Source organism: Oryzias latipes, chromosome 1 (assembly GCF_053564925.1).
Source record: "Oryzias latipes strain Hd-rR chromosome 1, Olatipes_Hd-rR_3.1".
Classification (NCBI taxonomy): domain Eukaryota; kingdom Metazoa; phylum Chordata; class Actinopteri; order Beloniformes; family Adrianichthyidae; genus Oryzias; species Oryzias latipes.
Genome location: NC_136237.1, coordinates 16047653 through 16070008, shown reverse-complemented (window position 1 = coordinate 16070008; position 22356 = coordinate 16047653). Strand labels below are relative to the sequence as shown.

General features: G+C 39.4%; 2 protein-coding genes across 5 annotated transcripts in view; one reads left to right on the top strand and one right to left on the bottom strand.

Annotated features, from left to right (window-relative positions):
- Nucleotides 1-8666: 8666 nt before the first annotated feature.
- LOC101174485 (protein CutA homolog) lies at nucleotides 8667-18402 on the top strand. 3 transcript variants are annotated; one of them, XM_004066077.5, is made up of 7 exons: nucleotides 8667-8799; nucleotides 11601-11666; nucleotides 11968-12116; nucleotides 12347-12406; nucleotides 12498-12543; nucleotides 17320-17369; nucleotides 17480-18402. In XM_004066077.5, the coding sequence occupies exons 2-7, from the start codon at nucleotides 11604-11606 to the stop codon at nucleotides 17577-17579; spliced, it is 468 nt and encodes a 155-aa protein (XP_004066125.1). In that variant the 5' UTR covers nucleotides 8667-8799; nucleotides 11601-11603; the 3' UTR covers nucleotides 17580-18402. The 3 variants fall into 3 exon arrangements, with proteins under 3 accessions (XP_004066125.1, XP_011476770.1, XP_078806348.1); XM_078950222.1 differs by lacking the exon at nucleotides 8667-8799 and adding an exon at nucleotides 9284-9394; XM_011478468.4 differs by lacking the exon at nucleotides 12347-12406.
- Nucleotides 18403-20433: 2031 nt separating this feature from the next.
- Nucleotides 20434-22356, bottom strand: part of sst3b (somatostatin receptor 3b) — a 63689-nt gene continuing 61766 nt past the window's right edge. The window contains exons 3-4 of one of the 2 annotated variants that reach the window (XM_078950215.1): nucleotides 21169-21261; nucleotides 20852-21049 (exon numbers count right to left, since the gene is read on the bottom strand). In XM_078950215.1, the coding sequence (XP_078806341.1) occupies nucleotides 20993-21049; nucleotides 21169-21261 (150 nt within the window). In that variant the 3' untranslated portion in view covers nucleotides 20852-20992. Of the gene's footprint in view, nucleotides 21262-22356 lie in introns of both variants that reach the window. The other variant, XM_004066117.5, reaches the window with a different exon arrangement.

The window sequence follows — 22356 nt, the reverse complement described above, 5'->3', positions numbered from 1 at the left end:
GAGGGGGGATAGGAAGGTGATCATAGGAGGGGGGGGGGGGGGGGGACCATGAAGCAGCATGAAGCAACAAGTTTCTGGATGTTTATCATTACGGTGAGGTTCAGATGTAATACAAATCTCAAAGGCTGGGGCCTGTCCACACACACACTCAAATGTTGTAAACACACCTGCTAGCTGCAAAAAAGTCCACATGTCAACATGTACATAATACAGATAGTGTTCACACATGCATACTTATACCTTCAAACCAACTAGTGTTAAATATTTCATTCATTCAATCACGCAAACTATTAGTGCAAAGGTGAGCTAACACCTGTGCTCAATTGAGTGTTTATGTTCTTCTAAAATGGATGGTGGAATGTGAAAAGAAAGAGGGAGAGTGCCCAGCCATCCCCACACCAAGACCCCCGCCGCAGCAGCAGTGGCAGCCAGAACCCCCCAACGCCACACGGCAGCAGGCAGAGAACAACCACCCCCCGGGAGATCACATCCGCCACCCAGGCCAGGGCCAGCAGGACCGCCGCGAGGCCCCCAGGGCCAGAGAGCAGGTAGGCATGGGGGGAAAAAAGAGTGTCGCCCCAGCCCAACCAGGAGAGCAGCCCCCCCGCCGTGCTGGGAGGGCCCAACGCAGGGCCCCACCCGAGAAAGGTGCCCACAGCCCCAGACGAGCACCCCATCACCACCCAGGAGTTCTGGGCATCCCCCCGCCCCAGGTACGAGCCAGGACCCCCCAAGGGAGACCCGCGCGGCGCTCCAGGCAGCCACCCACCCGGCCCATGGTTGGTCCAGAAAGGAGCAAGGCAGGGGCCAGCCATCCCCACCCAGGAGGGAGGCACCCCAGGAAAAGGGGGGCCCACCAGGGGTGTTGTAAACATGGCCCGACCAGGCTCGGCCACAGTTGGAAATTTGGCGAGGCCCAGCACCCAGGGACAAGGGCCAGAACCAACAATAGCAGACATCGAGGACAGTTACAAGTACCTTGGAATTCCACAGGCAAATGGCAACCTGGAACAGGCAACAAGGAAAGCTGCAACAGCTAAATACCTCCAACGAGTAAGGCAAGTCCTGAGAAGCCAGCTCAATGGCAAAAATAAGACCCGGGCAATAAACAGCTATGCACTGCCAGTTATCAGATACCCTGCAGGAATAATAAGATGGCCAAAGGAAGAGATACAGACCACGGATGTTAAAACAAGCTCCTCACCATCCATGGAGGGTTCCATCCCAAATCCAGCACCCTGAGACTGTATGCTAGCCGCAAGGAAGGAGCAGAGGACTAGTGAGCGTAGAAGCCACTATCCAGGATGAAACATCCAAGATCCATGATTACATCAAGCTCAAGGCCCCAAATGACAGTGAATGTCTCACGCAATGGAGAGCAGAGGATACAGTGCTGGAGGACAGATCCTCATGGGAGGACAAACCCCTGCATGGGATGTACCACCGGACCATAACTGAAGTGGCTGATATCAAGTAGTCCTACCAATGGCTAGAAAGGGCTGGCCTACAGGACAGCACCGAAGCACTCATCCTGGCAGCCCAGGAACAAGCCCTGAGCACCAGAGCAATAGAGGCTCAGATCTACCACACCAGACAAGACCCAAGGTGTAGGCTGTGCAAAGAAGCGCCTGAAACAATCCAGCACATAACTGCAGGGTGTAAGATGCTGGCAGGGAAAGCATACATGGAGCGCCACAATCAAGTGGCTGGAATAATATACAGGAACATGTGTGCAGAATATGAACTGGAAACCCCAAGATCAAAATGGGAAACGAATGAGAGGGCAAAGATCCTGTGGGACTTCCAGATCCAGACTGATAGGATGGTAATGGCGAACCAACCAGACATTGTAGTGTTGGATAAAGAACAGAGGAAAGCCGTTGTGGTGGATGTGGCAGTGCCAAGCGATGGAAGAAGGAACATGAGAAAATGGAGAAATACCAGGGACTCAGAGAAGAACTGGAGAAAGCATGGAAAGTGAAGGTGACAGTGGTGCCTGTGGTAATTGGAGCACTCGGGGAAGTAACCCCCAAGCTGGAGGAGTGGCCACAACAGATACCTGGAAAGACCTCAGACCGCTCAGTCCAGAAAAGCGCAGTGCTAGGAACAGCTAAGATACTGCGCAGGACCCTCAAGCTCCCAGGCCTCTGGTAGAGGACCCGAGCTTGGAGGAGAAACCACCCGCGGAGGGTGAGAGGGGCGTTTTTATATATATATATATATATATATATAAATAAAAACATATATTAGCAACAAGTAATTGTGATAAGTTTATTCAACCTAATTTCTAATGTCTGTCCAACTCAATAATTGTTTATACAACTCAAATTCACATAATTACCAAACTAAATGTCATAATAATCCGACTCAATTGAATGTTTTTCCATCTTAATTTAATGTTTTTTCTTGAACTGTCATATGTCTAAGTTTGGACCCACAGATATTCTCCTTTCTTATAATATTAAAATGAATGACCGAGTGTGAATTGTCTCTATGGAGCCTGAGTTCAGTTATCATAACCTTTAACTTCAAGTTTAGAACTTACAACATTTTTCAGCACAAGGGGTGTTGTTATCATCATCTTCCTTCCTCTCACTCATGGTGCAGAAAGAAATAAACATAACAAGATAGAATAACTAGGCAAAACGCAGTAAAACAGCTAGATAACAAAACACATTTAGGCAAAAACCAACATTTAAACCCCAATCCGTCCAGACAGGCAAACGGAATGGTATCCCACAATTCCTTGTGCTGCGGGATCTAACAACAGCACCATAGTTACACCTACTTAATTGAATTAATTTGCATGAAAGTAAAATAACTACTAATTACGTGTTATTCTTGAGTTTATTGAACTAAGAAAAAATGTATCTTAACTGAAGCAAATCATCACGGCAGGTTAGATCAATGTAAAAAAGTTTATCTTTAAACCATCGATAAGTGGTCTTATCACCCTCTCAAGACAGAGAAAGTATTATCTTTCTCAAATGGACACGCCATGCTCCTTCACTTCACTGAAAACAAACTAACATCCAACTAAACCTGCTCCAGACCAGGTTATGTTCAGATCATAAGTTGCTATGGCAACTTAACATACCCTGAAACATACCTCAGTTTTTGGAACCAAAAGCTGAGGTTATCCGCTTCCTTATCCTCAAACTTATCGAGGTAACTCACATAACCTGCTTTCTGGAACAGGGCCCTGTAACTCCTAACCTTGTTTGCAATACGTGAAAAACTGATACCACCAAAATAAACGTTACTGTGAATACGGTAATTCCCAAATGTAGTAACACGTAGAAAAAACCCACAGTCCACACGTATTAGGGTAAAAATGTGTCTAAATGGACAGGCTTGTAGATTTGATGTGAGAAATTGTAAAACAGAATGTGAAAACCTGTGCACCAAAAATTTGCATCTGTGTATAAAAATCTTCTGCTGTGAACTGACAAATTCCCATTTGCATGTGTTCATTTAGAGTTACAACGTCAAATCTGTGATTACGACTGTTCAAATGTGCTTTTGCATGTGCGTGAATCTGCTGGCGCAAATCCCAAGTGCGCTACAACTGCACTCTGACTTCTGACACATTCCTTGTGAGAAACTTGTGTAAAAACTGATCTGTGTCCGATAATGGAACTAGGGGGGAGGAAGGGTTAGAGGAGGGGGGAGTCAACCAATCAGAGTGCAGGACTCAAAGAACTTGGTGAAATTGGAAAGAGCTTCACAGATCTTCCTGCTTCAATAACTCTTCTGATAAATGTTCAATTGTGACAGCAAGCATCTCAATCCTTTTGTATTGACACAGATGGTTAACTACAAATGCCTTTCTAAAGAAAAAAGATTGTTTTTGTCTGCCTTTTAATGAGAAGTCGAGCTGAACATGCAGACACTGCAGCAGTGACACGGCCTGCAAGGGACCGTGAACAAAGTGCAACCTCTGTGAAAACATCATTCTGTAAAAATCAATCTCTCCAAAATGAATAAATGTCTACAGTTACAAGAGCTGGTAATGAAGACTTGTCAACATATTCATGGTACAATCAATATTTTGTGAGAAATTCCATCTTTAATATATTTTATATAGTTTTTCACATTTTAAAAGTTATGGCCATTTGAGTACAGTGAACTCATTGTCATGTTCAAGAAACCAGTCTGAGACAATTTCAGCTTTATTACATCGCGCCTTATCCTGCTGGAAGTAGCCATCAGAAGATGAGTACAATGTGGTCAGGAGTCTTCAATTAGGGCATCTTGCACAGACTATGACGCTGACTTATTAAGTGTGTATTGAAATGTCCTTCAACCAAAATTTGCCTTAATCTAGCTCTCTCTGTATATTCCTCTGCCTGCCTCTGTCTTTGTAATTTAAAGGGCCAGTGGAGCCTCATTAGAATGCAGAGGATGATATCTTTCCTGCAAATTGAAAACATATTGATTCTCCTCAAGCTTTCAGGGAGAGCTAAAGACAGACGGACAGAGGGGTAGACATGAGAAAAGGAAAATTTTGGGGGGGGGGGGGGGGGGGGGGGTCTGAGAACACACTAGAGTTCGCTTCATTCCCGATGCTACATGTGCTTGCTTCTTGTTTCTGGAATGCTGTTCAACAGCATAAGATGATATCCCATGAGGTATAAACATGATGCCATGACAACTGCATCCACAGAAGCTTTTCTACATGTTTCCACTCTACCAATGCATTTGCCTACATGCTGCGAGGTCCAGCTGCAAAGGGAAGAAGCTACAGGATGCCAATGGACAAAACATAGCACGTACAGATGTGCTGACTGCACAGTTTCCATGGGAACAAGACCACCAACATATCCCTTCTCCCTCCATCTCTCTTAATCGCTCCTGCAAAAGCCTGACAAGCTTGTCTAATGCTACCAACTTGCACATCAGTAGCATTAGACAAGCTTGTCTAATGCTACTAACTTCGCATCATGTGTGCCCATGCATTCCTGGTAGGGCTCTCACATCAGATAAAGCTCAATTTGTCTTGTAGTGCCCATGTCTGTTGTGTGTGTGTGTGTGTGTGTGCTTGTGTGAATGTGTGTAGTTGAATATGTGGATGTCTATTTCTTTAATCTATCACAAGAACAAGGACAGAGGATAGGGAAGGAGGGCTGGTGGTGGTTTTATCAAACAGAGTGGTTTTCTATCTTGAGAGTAGACGCAACCTGATTACAAACAGTGCTTACATACAGACACAATTTTTGGGTACACAGTCTACGACTATCTGTGAAAGAATTTGTGTGAATTGAAGTTTTTTCACCAATGTTTAATATGAAAAAGGCTTTTGATTTTTTTGATTAACAAAACCTGCCATCATGTGGTTTCCCACAGTCAGTGCACAGTTTAGACACAGGTAAAGAGTTTGTAGAAATCATTTTCATTTAAATTTTTTATAAGTCTGAATCTGCTCTGTTTTTCTTTATATTTTTTATGAAAATGATAAATTCCTTTTTGATGATAGCTTGTTTTTCCTTTCAATAATTTTTTACAATTGAGAGAATACTTTTTATTCATATAATTGTCTTAAACTTGTCTTTATTTCCACAGAAAATTAAAGATGTCGTGAATTAAAAAAAATCCTTCTTAAAGGTTTTGATTTGACAACAGGCTTTACATAATTTTATTTTAGTAATAAAATCTGACTTTTTTTCATGGGAATCAATGAGAAATTTCTATCTTCTGACACTGTCCCCTGGTGTTCATTTGAGGAACAGACATTTTCTTTTTTGCTTCAAATTCAAGACTGTAAGGTGGAGCCTTGGGATGATGTAAAGGATCGGGATTAAAGAAAACACTACATGAAGGCCAATCCTATAACAAAAATAGTACATCGACTAGTTTCTTCATCACTCTGACACATGATTCTATCAATAATAGTACAGCAATATACATTTTAAGTTGGAGTGTGATGACTGCGGTCACACAGGATTAACATTAAAGTGTAGTGTACAGCTCCAATTGATTTTATATGTAATTTAGCTGTGGTTATTTGTGTATATTACTTGTTTGTTGCTTTGAGTTTTCATGTGGAGCTGTACCTGCTTGAGGTGGCCTAAAGATGGTTCCAAACTGAGAAGCTCTCCAAGAGGGTTCTACTACTACCTGGACTCCATGGGGAATGGGTTTCTATGTTCTACTTTTGTTGTTGTTTTTTGTCTCAGAATGACACAAGGGGGGGCACAGATTCGCTCCATACAAAACAGTTTACTCCTGACACACTTTGGCCCCTAAAACTGTCGTTTCACTGAAACCAACTCGAAAGTCTCCCGCCATCCATTAGTAAAAAGTAGTACTCTTGAAGTTTATTTTGTTTAGTATACTTGAGAATAAGTATAGCTACAACAGAACATGTAATTTTAGTGTAGTAAAAGTATTAACTGAATACTTCTTCAGACTACATTGGAACATTTGAAGTTTACAGTAAATAGATAGTACATAAAAGGTAAACCTCAAGTACACTGCCTCACTTTTAGTATGAACCAAGTATACTTTTAGTACACTTCTATAGACTAGAGGAATCTTTTATACATCATTACAGCATTTGTCTGACTTTTATCAGCCATAAAGATTTCTACCTGTAAGTTTCACCACGGTGGATAGTGGCGCAGTGGTTAGCGCTCTTGCCTCAAGTCCCGGTGTGGAGTTTGCGTGTTCTCCCTGTGCATGTGTGGGTTCTCTCCGGGCTTTCTGGCTTCCTCCCACCGTCCAAAAACATACTTCATAGGTCAATTGGAAACTCTAAATTGTCCCTAGGTGTGAATGTGAGAGTGAATGTGTGTGTGATTGTGGCCCTGCGACAGACTGGCGAACAGTCCAGGGTGTACCCTGTATGGTACTTGGTACAGGAAGCAATAGAACATTCCAACACCAGTGATTTTGTGAGGGCTTCCTGAATACCAAATGAAAACAGCTGCACCTTATCAGACGTAAAGCAGCCAACACAAAAGCACCCAAGACCATGACAGATTTCTGTGTTTGGAGGCTTTAATTTACAATATTACTAAACCTTAAGAAATACCGTTAAGCTGATTGAATGGTACATTGGATGCTTATAAAATTAAAGATCTTATTATTCAATTACATATATACAGTTTGAGATGTTCAATGACTGGACGCCTGTGCATGTTAAAGTTAAGTCCCATTCGCTGTAATACACCTTGGTGTGTGAAATTTGTTCTCTGCATTTGACCCATTCCCAGGGGGAGCTATAAACTGCAGACATAGCCACGCTTTGAGGTTTAAACCCACCAACGCAAATAGTTTGTCAAGCAGGGAGGGATTGGGCCCCATTTTTAACATTTACAATTCAATTTTACTGCTTTGACATCTACAGTAAACCCTTGTTTTTCGCGGGGGTTACGTTCCAAAAAGAACCCATGATAGGCAAAATCCGTGAAGTAGAAACCTTTATTTTTTTTAACAATTATACAATTAAATACTTTATTATACATTGAGAAGAAAGAACAAACCATTTTACAGGCTCAAGCATTTGTTTCACAACCAAAAGTACTTTAGAAATGTTTTTTTCAACAAATAACTGTAATGTCAAATAATAATTTGAATCATCGATGTGAACAGATTGCTTCAAATTGCGGAGATTAGCCCCGCCCACCGCAACCCGAGTAATTGGATTAAACAGGAGAAAATTTAAAATGATTATGACAAAAATACAAAGTACAGTAGTCGGACAAATAGTGACTCAGGTGTATTTCACTGACTCCGCTCTGCAGTGTTTTCTTCTTTTGAAGCCCGCGGTTCAGGTGTGTTTGTTCGGGAGAACATAGTGATAGGCAGTTGTTGTCGCTCTTTTTTCTATGGGTTTTAGAGAAACTTGAAATTGCAAGATGATTTGCACGTACGTGTTGTAAATTTGGCAAGCTGATTTACGTACGTGTACATATTAAACTGCAACTTTATTGACGCACAGGTAGAGAAGAAGCGGAGTGACTTTTTAGCCAATCAGAATGCAGAACACAATGCACGATGCAAAACCCTGAAGTAGCGAAACCGTGAAAAGTAAACCGCATTATAGCGAGGGATCACTGTATTTTTATTTAAAAGAATATTTAGTGCCCTATAGTTCACCTCATAACTTTCACCACTAAATTGTGTATTCTTTTGTCTCCCCAGATATAAAAACAGTCTGAGAAAAAAATACCTTCTGTTTCCACAGCATCAAAAGATTAGAACAACCTTCTTTAGTTCCTACGTTCTCTTACAACACCGTCAACATTTAGGAAAGCTTTTTTAACTGATATAAATAACTTGCTATTGTTTGAAATGTATCTTCTATTTGAAATGTATGGATTTTGTTTTATATTTTGATCTTTTATGTACTGTGAACTGTCATTTAGGTATGGGTAATTATTCTGAGTCAGCATAAAAAAAAACACAAATCTGGATGTTTGTCTGTGGGTGTGTGTATTTTTCTCTGTTAAGTGATACTGTGACTCAAAATATATTGTTTCTGTTTTCTTTCACAATCTGTACTCGTAAGTAACTGGAATAGAGAACCACCATAAAAACATGGTTTGTGTGATGGGGCCAATCTCTCTTTGAATTTTAAATAAATTAAGTTTAAAATTTAAATAAAATGTGCTTTGCAATAAAATTAGAAAAACGCAAATGCTGTGAATTAAATTGGTAATAGTGTTTCATTATGGAATAAAAGACAACCACTAACATAAACTCCTCCAGCAGATGGCAGTAGCGCGCCGTGGATTGTTATTGCAGGCGTCCTAAGAAATCCGTAGAAGAAGAAAATACAACTCGCATGTGTTGAAGGTAAGTTTCTTTCATGATATTTGCTGATTTTTCACTACTATTGATGCATTTTAAACTCTCATAGTGTAGTAGTTTTGTTTGTGTGTAAGGCCGCATGTGGTTTCCGTTTGCTGTGGTGCAAATGAGCGTTAATCTGTATGGATCGATCGTTTTTGCTACGGTACTTTGTTCTGTTGTTAATTCTAAAAAAACGCTAGAAACTGGACGAGCTTACTCAATTTCATGCGATTATGTGTGATTTTATTCTAGTTATTGTGACGTTTCCGTTGGCTCTGGCATTGGGTGCCCTGTGGCGGTCCTGCTGGGCATGGCCTGGCTGGGTGGGTGGCGGACGTGTTGACCGGCGGGCGGGTCAACACGTACCGCCGTACGGATCATGTTGGGGGGGGGTCCTGGCTACCACTGCTGCTTCGGCAGGGGTCTTGGTCACTAATACCCCCGCCGAACTAAGTTAGTGTGGGGATGACTGGTCGCCCTGCCTCGTTCTTTTTACATTCCATCATCCACCCTAGAAAAACATAAGCAGTGAGTCACTTAACACAGGGGGTATTCCAGGAAGCAAGTTAAACTACCGACTTTTACCCTGAACTGTCGCGTAAGTCAGCCTAAACTTGTTTGCTCTGCGTATGTCGGTTCCAAAACACCATTTATGAGTTTGCTTAATTAACCTCCTCTCGGTAACCCTGAGTGCATGGCAAGTACAACAAGGCATTTTCAATGGATCGCCGATTACCGGAGTCACCATGGAAACAACAAGTGGAGAAAAAAAGAGAGCGCTATACTTCAGTGAGACGGACTCGGGGGTTTAAATGATGGCGTATAATGAGTATTGGTTATGTTCAGATCATAAGTTGCTATGGCAACTTAACATACCCTGAAACATACCTCCGTTTTTGGAACCAAAAGTTGAGGTTATTCGCTTCCTTACCCTCAAACATATCGAGGTAACCTCAGGTAGCCTGCTTTCTGGAACAGGCCCCAGGTTTCAGCTCACTATTTTAGAAAATTGGTTTGCGTGACTGAATGAATGTTTCACATGTGTTAGTCTGAATGCATAAATATGCGTAAGTGAAAGCTAGTTGTATTGTTAAAATGTTTGTATGTGAACATTTTTGGAGCCAACAGGTGTTTGTAACAAATGCGTGTGTGTGTGTGTGGACAAGCAATGCCCCTTTTTTATTTATTTATTATACATCTACACCTGACACTAATAATTATAAACTTCCAGCAAATTGTTGCTTGTTGCCTTCTGATGTGTTATGATTTTAACCCCCCCTATAAACACCCTCCTACCCCTAACATCCCTCTCTCTTCTTCACACCTCTTCTTTTCCATCTGGTCCAACAAATGGTTACAAACATAATTACTATAAATAAAGTTTAGCTTAAATTACAAAAGAAGTGTATTCAAATATACACCTTGTGTGTCCTAAGATCCATGTTGTAACAGTAAAATATGTCCAACACAAGAGGCCTTCAGCTCTTATCTGTTTGCTCAGCTGTTGGACAGGGCAAGTTTGACCCTTGTGCTATCCTATGACCCCACCCTTACATTGTCATGTTCTCCCTACCATGACAAAGATGGATAAAGGGTAAGAGGATTTTATGTAACCCATGGACACCAGTGAAGTTCACAAATCATTGAAGAAAAAAATGTTCAGCGCACTGTCTAGTGGGTCTAGATGACCCCACTCCCAATGTTAAAGTGCCTAGACTAGCACGAGAGAGAGAGAGAGAGAGAGAGAGAGAGAGAGAGAGAGAGAGAGGAGAGAGAGAGAGAGAGAGAGAGAGAGAGAGAGAGAGAGAGAGAGAGAGAGAGAGAGAGAGAGAGAGAGAGAGAGAGAGAGAGAGAGAGAGAGAGAGAGAGAGAGAGAGAGAGAGAGAGAGAGAGAGAGAGAGAGAGAGAGAGAGAGAGAGAGAGAGAGAGAGAGAGAGAGAGAGAGAGCAATCAGACGCTCAATTTATTATATAAAATTACATTTCATTACATAAAATTACTCACGAGACTTGAGTCAGGTGAGCCACAGGAAGTAGGTTGGAGCCGTTTTGCAGCGCCAGCCCCTGCTGAAAGGAAGACTGTCCTGCTTAAATCCTGTGTAGTCCTGTGTAGTGTGGGTTAAAAGTTGATGGTACAGGTAACCCAACAATGTAACCCCTGTACAGTGTTGATGAGAAAAATATTACTAAAAAGTCAATTGTTATTTGAAGTATTGCATAAAAACGTATTGACCATAATTTTTAAATCTAAATGTTATCTGTATGAAATATGTGAAATAAGCTTCCATAAAGTCTTCCAAAAATGATCAAAAGCTTAGTGTCAACATTGCTGATTAATAGGCACCTATTACAAATAGAGTTGTGTTGTCTTACTGTCCCTATTTTCTTTTCTTTTTTACAGAATAAAATCTAATTTTGTGGTCTAAAAATAACACATTTGTCACAACAAACGAACACACTGAGCAACATATACATTATACCTTATGCAAGTGGCTGAGGAGGCAGCAGGTCTCGGCTTTCAGTTCGGATATTGTTTTTTTTCCTGGGCAAAACTCAGACACGCTGCCAAAGCCCACTCTAAGTTGACCTCATGACATTGGCGGCCCCCAAAAGGAGCAAAAGCCGGTGCTTCAGAGATCAAGTCGTCTTACTTTCTGGTTGGAAAATTAGCATGATATCGGCCCTTTTAAAAAACCAATGGGATCGCTTTTAAAATACATCACAGGATAATAAGCATATGCAGTGTAAGAGATATTAAAAATGAATAAATAAACAGATGCATTGTTGTGTGTTCTGCTCATAAAGGCCATGCGCATTGGACTGCCAGCTTCAGAGACGCTGCAAGGTGGATTCTTAAAAGCTTTGGTTTTGGTGAGCATGCAGATTTCACTCATACAGAAAATATTTAACCCTTGTGCTATCTCAGATGACCCCACCCTTACATTGACGTGTTCTCCTAACCATGACAAAGGTGGATAAAGGTGGAGAGGATTTCATGTAATCCATGGACACCAGTGAAGATCACAAATCATTGAAGAAAAAGGTTCAGCGCACTGTCTAGTGGGTCTAGATGACCCAACGTTAAAGTGCCTAGGATAGCACAAGGGTTAATGCATTTTTTCTGGCACATGATGAACCTGTCGTTACTCTTGCTGTATCCCTACCCTTACAGACGGTGTTGTTCAGCGTGTTTATGTTCCAGTTGTTGAGGACTGTTGGACTAAGGGCGTTCTCCATGGCATCTGAGACCTACTTGTCGGGCACTCACTCTGCAGCTTTCGTCACCTGTCCTAATGACACTGTTGCTAGAGACCTGGCCAGGTAATCCAAATGATATTGGCCCAATTATGAAGAACACTTTTATAGCCAACAAATTGGTCAAGTAAAGCCTATTAGCTGGAAAATACTTCTGCCAATGACTTATATTACCCTTTTAGTGCAACCCACAAATTGAATCACAGCTTTGACAAAAGTCTTTTGTCAGTCTTGCTTTTTACTATCATTTTATTTTTTATTTTACGCCTGATCCACACTGTGCTTTTCTGTCACAGAGGTATTGTGGAAAAGAAACTAGCTGCTTGTGTCAATATTGTGCCAGCAATCAAATCAATGTAAGTCATATGTATTTCTGTCCTTTGCTGTGGTTGTGAAAAAAAAACATGTATCTTTCAATTTAAAATAATATTTTTCTTGTTGCTCCAGATATGAGTGGCAGGGAAAAATTGAGGAGGATAATGAGGTTCTTCTGGTAAGTTTTTGAAAATTGTTTTTCTTGTTTTTCCTGCTTAAAAAAGGCTAGTTTTATGTCAAATTCTTTAAATATTTAATAACAGAAAAGCTAACTGCTATAAATGCTTCTTTATTGATTGTGCAAAACAAACTGCAGGCTTTTCCAAAGATCGTTTGTTCCTGCATGGTTTATTTTGACAAATTTTAACATTTTAAACATTTTTGTGCGGTTTATCAAAAATATTATACACCATGGCGCAGAGACCTACGACAGTGTATCCGGGCCACCAGAAAAATAAAAAAATGAATAAGAATAAAGTTGGAAAATTTTGACAAAAAGTTTACAGTTTTACAATCATAAAGTTGTGGAGAGGAAAAAGTCTGAATTTTATGAGAAAAAAGTTCGAAAATTATAGGAAAAATATCAAAGATTTACAAGAATAAACACCTAAAATTATGAGCAACGGATTCAGTATTTTATGACAATATAACATAATTTCATAAACTATTGGTTGAGAATTTACAAGATTAAAGTCATACATTTATGAGGCAAAAGTGAGGCAAAAAGAAACCGGTATCGATAGATTCTGGATAGAGACATACACAACCAACTATATTTTCTACTATAAATTATGACTTTATTCTAGTAAATTACAACTTTTCTCTGACAATTTTAGGACTTTATTTTAGTAAAATTACAACCTTTTTTAAGTGAAAATATTTTTCTCATAAAATTACAACTTTATTCTTTTAAATGTATTTATTTTTTTGTTTTTTATGGTGGCCCTAATACTCTGTCGTAAATACTTATAAATGTTTAGCTTTTAATGACACTATAGTCTGTTTCCTGATACTACCAAGAAAACACTGTAATCTGGACCACTGTTTTTCAACCAGGGCTGAAGATGGTAAGGTCTTCCGTTGGAAATTGTTCATTTTAACTAATCTAAAATTATTTAGAGGGTATCAGCTCTGTGTTCATCCAAAAATGCCCTGATAAATCACAGAGTTGTTAGGATATGAAAGATTATAAAATACTCTTTTCTGTGTGTATTTGATTCTATTTATTAATCTATCTATTTTGTGTACGATTCATCAAGCATTCTGTCATACAATTGTTCACAAAAGCGCAGTTGCTTTAGCATAAACAAAAAAGATTTCAATAAATAAATCACTATTAAGAATATATGTATATATTAATGTGTTTTTTTTTTTTTTTGAGAGGTTACATGAACTTGCATTTTAATAAATTGGAGGGAAAAAACTATCCGGGTAAACTTTTACCAAATTTTGTTGAAAATCATTTTTTGAAAACTATCACAACTTTTAGGAAAAGCAGCCTGAACTTGAAGCTTTTTGTGCCTCAGTTATTACAATAAAATGCTTGTGAGATTGAGGAGAGACTGAGGAGAGGTTCTCTTTTTTTACATTTTTGGTCGTTGGTGTGCCTTGGGATTTTTGTCAAGGAAAACTATACCTCAGCTCAAACAAGGTTGAAAACCACTGATCTAGACAATGTTAAAGCATTGATCATTTGTGAATTTTGGACATTACCTTGTTTTATCACTGTGCTGTTCAGAACGTGGGGAAGGCAAAAATGTGTCTGGCATTCATTGATTCTGCTAGTTAAAAAGATGAGAGGTCTGTAATGCTCATCATAAATACGCTTAAACTAAAATAATTCAGATAATCACATTGACAGATTTTTAAAGAATTGCTTTGTGTAATGGTGCAAAAAAGTGTTTTTCTCCTACAAAAAGAAAGAATGCTGTCTCTCATATACCCGTTACTTCTTTAAGAAATACTTCTGTTCTCCTATTGTTACCCGTATTACAGTTTTTCTCCAAAGGTTTGGCTCATTTCTTGAAACAAAAATTACATTCCCAAAACAACATGGACAAACCTCCAAACCACTTGGCAATTGTTCACAACAGAATGGAATTTCTCATTAATTTCATCAAATTGCAAATGTCTTGGTACATGTCTCAATGGCTCAGTACATCTTTGCAAGTGATTAAGTACAGGTAGCCTACATTTAGCACAATTTCCAAGTGAATAGATCTTGTTGATCTAAACTGATTGTTGATTCTCAGTCTAATGGTTGTTCGCTCCAAAATGAGTCAGCATCATTTCATTGTGTAACTCAACATGCACAATAGTCTGTTCAATTGTCAAAATTAGTCAAGAACATAATACCATGAATACGATCCCTTGGAACGTTTGATAAATTTATTATTATTTTGATTTGATCCCTGAAAATGAGAGAGGTCTCGTAGGGCCTCACCTACCACTATATGTTATTGTATGGAACAATGTGAATTTCCACCATGGCCCGCTCATCAGGTCCTGGTTCACTACTCATCCAAGGATGGTCATAGTGTTCTTACCACCTTACTCTCCTTTCCTCAATCCTATTGAGGAGTTTTGCTCCGCTTGGAGGTGGAGAGTGTATGAGCATCGGGCTCAAGATCAGAGGTCCTTGCTCCATGCAATGGATGCTGCGTGTGAGGATATTACAGGAGATCAGTGTAGGGATGGTTGTGACATGCACAGCGTTTCTTCCCTTGTTACATCGCAAGGGAGAATATACGCTGTGATGTGGACAAGAATCTATGGCCAGACAGACAGCAGCGTGTGGACGGCCAGCAGGGTGAGGATGATGGCCAGGAGAGGGAGGGTGAGGACAACGACCAGTGAAGAACTGTTAGTTGTGAAACTCAAGCATTATTTACAGCACTGTAGCTGCAAATCATTTTCATAGTTTTTTGTTTATATTCTAAAGTATATTTAAGTATATATGTTGTATACATTTTCTATTTACTCTGATGTATGACGGTTACTTTATGTGTGTGAATGATAATGGTTAGAATTTCCTTGGCAGTATGAGTGCAATGTTTGCTGTTAAACCTAAGAGGCTACTCTTCCCCTAAAATCCTTTTTCTGTTTTTCAGTTTTATACAAAATTGTATTCTGTTAGCTATACAAAAACAGTACAGTATCCACTGTCAATGAATGACTGAGCTAAGACTGAGAGGTGGACATGAGGGATATTTCAATGGTCCTCTGCTAAAGTGACAAAACATCTACGGTAATCATTTTGACTTGCAGTGCTTACACATTGCCGAAGGGATGGAGTATTTTGGGGGCACTGACTGTTTAAATGAGAAAGAAATTAATTTTGACAGATGAGTGAATATTTTTGGGAGAGATATGAGCTTTTGCAGGTGAACCATGGTGTTGTGCTGAACCATCCACATTATTTTGGCAAAAGCACCAAGAGTGTTGAGAACGTCTGGTCTGCCTCAGGAAAAGAGCCAAAGCAATTGTGAAGGATCTTTGCCATTTTCATGGCACTGACTCTTTACATGGGAAAGGAATTTAGTTTTGAAGCAGGAGTGAACAGTTTTGGGAGATATATTAGATGTTGCAAGTGAGCTATAGTGTTGTGCTGAACTGTAAGACTGTTTTGCCAAATGATCTTAGAATTTTCAGAATGTAATTTCTGTTTCAAGAATGAGCCAAACCAATGGAGAAAAACTGTAATGTCACCTCTTTGAACTGATTTACCGGTATAAAAGACACCGGTAACCTCCGCACCAAAACCACAGAGCTGTCAAAGGAAACCCACGACAAAAGTTTGCTATAAACCATCATCCACCAGAGGAGGATCGGGAGAATGTCATGTGGTCAGAAGAGACCAAAATGGAACTCTCTGGTAGAAACGCCACTCGCCATGTTTGGAGGAAATAGGATGTTGAGTTGCAGCCCAAGAAGACTATACTCACTGTGAAGCATGGGAGGTAGAAAAATCATGGTTTGGGGCTGCTTTTGTGCAAAAGGGAAAGTACGACTAATCTGTATGAAGGAAATGAGGAGTCGGGCCATGTATGGAGAGGTTTTGTGTAAAAACCTCTGTCTGAGCATTGGAGATTGTCCAGCAGGACAATAATCCCAAACACATTGAAAGAGTGGCTATGTAAAATGGTTCTGGAGTAGTTTAGCCAGTCTCTGTACCTTAATCCAGTAAAGAATTTGTGTTGAAAACTTGTGTTCCCCAGCAACATCACAGCTCTTGAGAAAATCTGCATGGAAGAATGGACCAAAATAGCAGCACCAGTGCAAACCTGGTGAATACCTACAGGAAACCTTTGACCTCTTTCTTTGCCAACCAGTATTACATTACAAAGTATTGAGGTGAACTTTTGTTATTGACGAAATACTTATTTTCTGCACTATCATACATATAAATTATTCACAAACACAGGCAATATGATTTACTGGATTGTTTTTTTAAATTCGATCTTATAGTTAGTGATTCGATGGTGAACTTTCCAGACCTCTCTTATTTCTTTTAGGTGGGATAACTTGCAGAATCTGTGACTGCTCCACTGAAAATAACAAATCCTATATAGTCTGATTGAAAAGAATTTGCTCATATTACCGTTTGAATTGTTATTTGATAAAAAAAAGTGTTTTAAAACTTAATTTAATGTCAAAAGAAATCCTGAATATACTCCTTATGGCAAAGTTTAAAAAAAAGTTTCCTTTGGAAGGGAATAGTGCTGTTTGATGACTTTAGAAAACTGTTACTCTTGATCTTTTTCTTTGACGGCCCGGGCAACTATCTTTGTGTACCTCGCCTTTGCTCTTAAGTATCAAGGATAGGCTCCAGTCACCCCAGTGAGCCTCCACAAGAAACAGTGGCCCATCCAGCAATTTATCAATGAACATATGGATGTGAGTTTATCTTAGCCTAAATGTTATTTTATTGTAACCCATGTTTCTCTTATACCAGATGATCAAAACAAGAAGTTCCAAGGTGTCTGCTCTTGCTGAATATGTACGGTGAGTGTTTACTGTCTTCTTAAAGAAAACCTGACACTGCTTCATGGGCTGCTATAATCCGTACGATTAGATGTTTTTTTTATTTTGTTGACCTACATTTTTATTTACAGCTCCAACCACCCCTATGAAGTGGCAGAAGTCATCAGTCTGCCTATTGAACAGGGAAACCCACCTTACCTCAAATGGATCGGAGACGTTGTGCCTGAATGAGTTGGACTGAGAAACAATTGATTGATAGAAATATGAAAGAATAGAATTATGTTTTGTTTTAAACTGTAGAACATATCCACTGCTTTAATTTAAATTGGGCTGCTGAACTGAAGATGCAAAGACAAAGTTTCTGATCGATCCTTCCAGTTTTTACCACCAGAGGGCAACATAAAACTGCCTTTTCAAAAGTACATTTTTGGGTTTCAATTTGTTTAATGTTTAAATTAGCTCCCAGTGTTTCTCTTTAGGGACTTGTACTTTTTTACGGTCACAAAATAAAAATAAATAATATATTTTTGGAGGCCCATTCATCTTGAAACCATGTGGCAACAGTTAAGTCCTGTGATGGAAAGTGATATTTTGTAACATTAAAGTTTCACTTAACATTTATTTAGCTCACTGTCAACACATACAATTTTTTTTTGACACAAACTGAATTAAAAGATTTTTTTTTACAACAAAAAGTATTTGATGGAAAATTTATCCCATTGAATACTTTCCTGGATATACTTCATATCTATAAAAAACATCAATTTAGAAATGTAGAATTGACAAAACATGACAAAATACACCAGTAATACATCAGTGTAATTCACCTTATTAAATGGATGCAAACTTATGTCACATTTTTTAAAAATATATAAGCAGCCATCTCATATTCACATATTTAATTGTGTTTCCAATGTTTTTGAGGAAAATAAAAGGGTTGTATTTATGTCCAGTTTAACGGTCAAATGCCTGTGTGGAGAGGTAGAGTCTGCCAACGGGCAAAGTTTATCAATGAAAACATGAATGTCTTTATTAAACCAAAATGGAAACACAATTCTTTTGTGTTTGAAAGCTTGTCATTAGTGGTCTCATGCCGTGTTCACTGGTGTTGCCCTTAGCCACTGTAGCTCCAGATGTTCTTTAATCTTAAAGCAATGTCCCCAGCAAATTACCAGCAATTAAAAGTCCATTTTTGTATGGTATCCCATTGGGATAAAACCGTCTTGAGCTGACAGACCCACTCTGATGAAAATAGTGTTTTTGGTGTTTTGAACAACTCCCAATAGGATCTATCTGCAGACATCGTCAGCTGGAAGTCCCCCCATATCGCTCGAAAAACCATTTTTACTGGCAACCCTAACAGTTGCGCTTTTTCTTTTTCTTTTTTTAACTTTTTTTTACTTTCTGAACAGTTTTCGTAACCCTTGTTCTAGGCCCTTTACCATTGGGAGTTGGGTCATCTGGACCCACTAGACAGAGCTCTGAACCTTTTTTCTTCAATGATTTGTGATCTTCACTGGTGTTCATGGATTGCATGAAATCTTTCCACCTTTATCCACCTTTGTCATGGTAGGGAGAACATTATAATCAAAGAAAATTAATCAATGTATATAAAAAAAATCAATATAAGGATTCCACCCTGCGACAGACTGGCGACCAGTCCAGGGTATCCCTTGCCTTCGCCCAAGTGGCCGGGATAGGCTCCGGCAACCCCGTGACCCCGAAAGGGAATAAACGGTTAAGAAGATGAATCAATATAAGGGTGGGGTCATCTAAGATAGCACAAGGGTTAATCACAATTTTGAAAGCAATAAAATTATCCCAGTTTTTGTCCCTTCGTAACCCTTGTGCTATCCTTTGGGGTCAAGATGACCATTGACATGTTATCTCTACCATGACAAAGGTGGAGAGGATTTCATGTAATCCATGGAAACCAGTGAACCAGTGAGGTTCACAAATCATTGAAGAAAAAAGTTCAGCGCACTGTCTTGTGGGATCTAGATGACCCCCACTCCCAATGTCAAAGTACCTAGGATAGTACAAGGGTTAAGCTTACTTTACTCACTAAAACGTTATTTTTTACTGGCGTGGCACAAATAAAGCAACATCAATTCTCAACGCAATTTAATCTTCTAAAAATTAAATCAGCGTCTCCGCCTAAAAGTGAGAAGCATCTGTTTCCTTAGCTCCTTTTTGTTGCTCTTTTATTTCCTACTGTTTCTGTATGCTTTTGCTATGATTCATACATCTTGTACGTTTGTTATTTAAGATTGTTTGACTTGTAATTCATAAAAAAGAACATTCCTCCGCAAAGAGCAGATCTGCGTTATAGAAGCACAAACAGAATCCACTTCTGTTTCAAACCTATAAAATAAAGCATGCGCTAATTTATAAAAGACAGTGCAATCAACACTTTCATGCATTTTCTTGAAAAACATAATCATTTTTTGACTGCCCTATTTGTAACTTCTGAATAAAATAATTAAAATATTCAAACTAAGAAAAAAAATAATTTTAGCTTCAGCCTAAAGTTGTGTAATTTCCACCTCTGGACGATAAAGTCTGAAGCCATCTTGTCTGCAGCCAGGTCCCTCTCACTGCTGCTGCTCTGCAGAAACTATGTCCTAGAAAACAACACAGATTTCTTTTTTTCATTTTGGCTTAACCCTTGTACTATCTTAGATGACCCCACCATTGCTTTGACGTGTTCTCCCTACCATGACAAAGGAGGATAAAGGTGGAAAGATTTCATGTAATCCATGGACATCAGTGAGGATCACAAATCATTGAAGAAAAAAGGTTTAGCGCACTGTCTAATGGGTCTACGTTAAAGTGCCTAGGATAGCACAAGGGTTACACCTGCATCATCATGTCTAAAAGACCACTGGGAAAACTTTTAAAATAGGTCAAAAGATCGAACTTTAAAGGGAATGAGTTTGAAATTATTTTCTGTTTTAACCAAAATATTTAGTCACAGGAAGGAAAAAATATTGTCATTGTTAATAACAAAGAATAAAAAAAAAGTTCAGCATTTCTATAAATGTCCACATTTTCAAAATTTTTAACTTCTCAATTAATAAACATGAAGTCTTTCATGGTTTATTAATATCAAATCAATAGACTGACGTATGGAAAACTGATATATACTTCAAACTGGTGTGAATGGTCAAATCCCAGGATTTTCATAGGATCAATTATTCAGAATCCTCTCCTCGGTCATCCTTGTAAACATCATCGGGATGTATTAGAGATAGCTGATGTCAAGGACAGAGTTTATGTACACAACCTTCTCAGGCTGGGAATCATGGTTTTTATGCCTGCTGGTTGAGGGAGGGGCAGTTTCAGGGGTAAAGCCTGTGGTCAGGTCAGGATTAGCCCCCTGCACAGTCTCTGTCTTCAGGGGCTCTCTTTGGTTTCCTTTGTGTGAATGCTGATAAATTTCCCTGCCCTGCGAGTTCCCTACTTCTCCCAGGATTTCTTCCTCCACTCGCCCTTCACCACAGTTTTTCTTATGCACGTTGGCGGCAACGTCACTCTTTTTCGGTTGGAGCAAAATCCCTCCCCACTCCTCTGTCGGTCGCTGGACCTCGGTGCAAACCCGGTCGTTGTTCTTCACCCTTCGTGAGGTGCGGCACAGAGCCTTCCTAAAGCCTCTCTTGAAGTTGTCGGACAGAAATCCATACAGGATGGGGTTGGCACAACTGTTGGCATATGAAAGCACAACAACGAAATAATAGAGCCCCCTAAAATCTCCAGGAAGGACTACGAGAAGGTTTATGACATTCAGCGCATAAAAAGGAAGCCAGCAAAAGACAAACACCGCCACGACGACCACCACCATCCGGGTGATTTTACGCTCGGACTTCCTGCGTCTGGTGGAAGCCATCTGTGTTCGCTTCCCAACACTTCTCACCTAAAAAACAAAACATATATTGAGTACAAACAAGCTAGAGTCAAAAGATAACTCAACAAATTCATAATTATTTCATAAAGTAGAGAAACATTTAAATTTTTTACAAAAAACTTTATAGCTAAAATGGTTACTTTAGATTTTTTCATCAAGCTGTAAGATTTACCAGCACCTTATAACTCTTTTACATTGCAGCTTAAGCTCCAGCGTTGACATTCTTTCCACTACGTAAATGTCCAACCATTTACGCAATTAACACATTTCCAGCTGATTCTGTCACTGAGAAAAGCTGCTTTCACGCTTTACGCTAGTAAGGTGCTGCTTAATGGTACGAAGCCAATCTGTGTCCAGATCAGCTGATTCATGTTGATTGCATGAAGGATCAGTGTAACAATGTATCAAAGAAAATGCGTTCTTTAAATGTTGCCGGCGACAGCTGTAATGTTAAGGAGGTAAAGACCCACTCCAATGAAAATGATAGGAGTGTCAAGATGGCAGCACACATAGCTGCAGCTGCCTGGTTTTTGAATGGTCATTGTCATGTTTGGATGTTTTTCATGTATGATTTGTGCACATTCAGTTGGGCTGATCACACCTACAGCCGACACAAGCTCCTTAAAATTGGGTTCCGCTGTGATGGACGTGTAACAAGTAGGGGTGTATATTGGCAAGAGTCTGGCGATACGATACGTATCCCGATACGCGCCCTGCGATACGATACGTATCCCGATATTTTACGAAAAATGTTTTCTTTCTGTTTTTTTTAAATATGACTTCGAAAAAACTCAACCTTAATTTTAATGTCTTCCGCTGTAATAAAATGGTCAAATTAGGTTTATTTAATGATCACAATGTTAAGCACTTTAATTGTATCTCATATATAAGTTGCGTTTAACAAAGCAAATTCATAGTTCTTTTATTTTGGTAAGTTAAAATATAGAAAGGGAACAGTCAACATTGTCTGATTTTGAAGCATTTTGAATCGATACAAGTATTGCCAAATTAACAATTTTTTCTTACACCTCTAGTAACAAGCGAGTTTATCCGCTTGATTTCACTTTTAAGCTAGCAGGTTGCACAGTGCAGCGCCATGACTTA

Excerpts from the sequence above, each read along its gene's own strand:
- LOC101174485 (XM_004066077.5), top strand. The coding sequence starts at position 11,604 with ATGCGCATTGGACTGCCAGCTTCAGAGACGCTGCAAGGTGGATTCTTA. Across the intron at positions 12,407-12,497 it reads GTGCCAGCAATCAAATCAAT|ATATGAGTGGCAGGGAAAAA; the intron begins GTAAGTCATATG and ends TTGTTGCTCCAG. Across the intron at positions 17,370-17,479 it reads GCTCTTGCTGAATATGTACG|CTCCAACCACCCCTATGAAG; the intron begins GTGAGTGTTTAC and ends TTTTATTTACAG.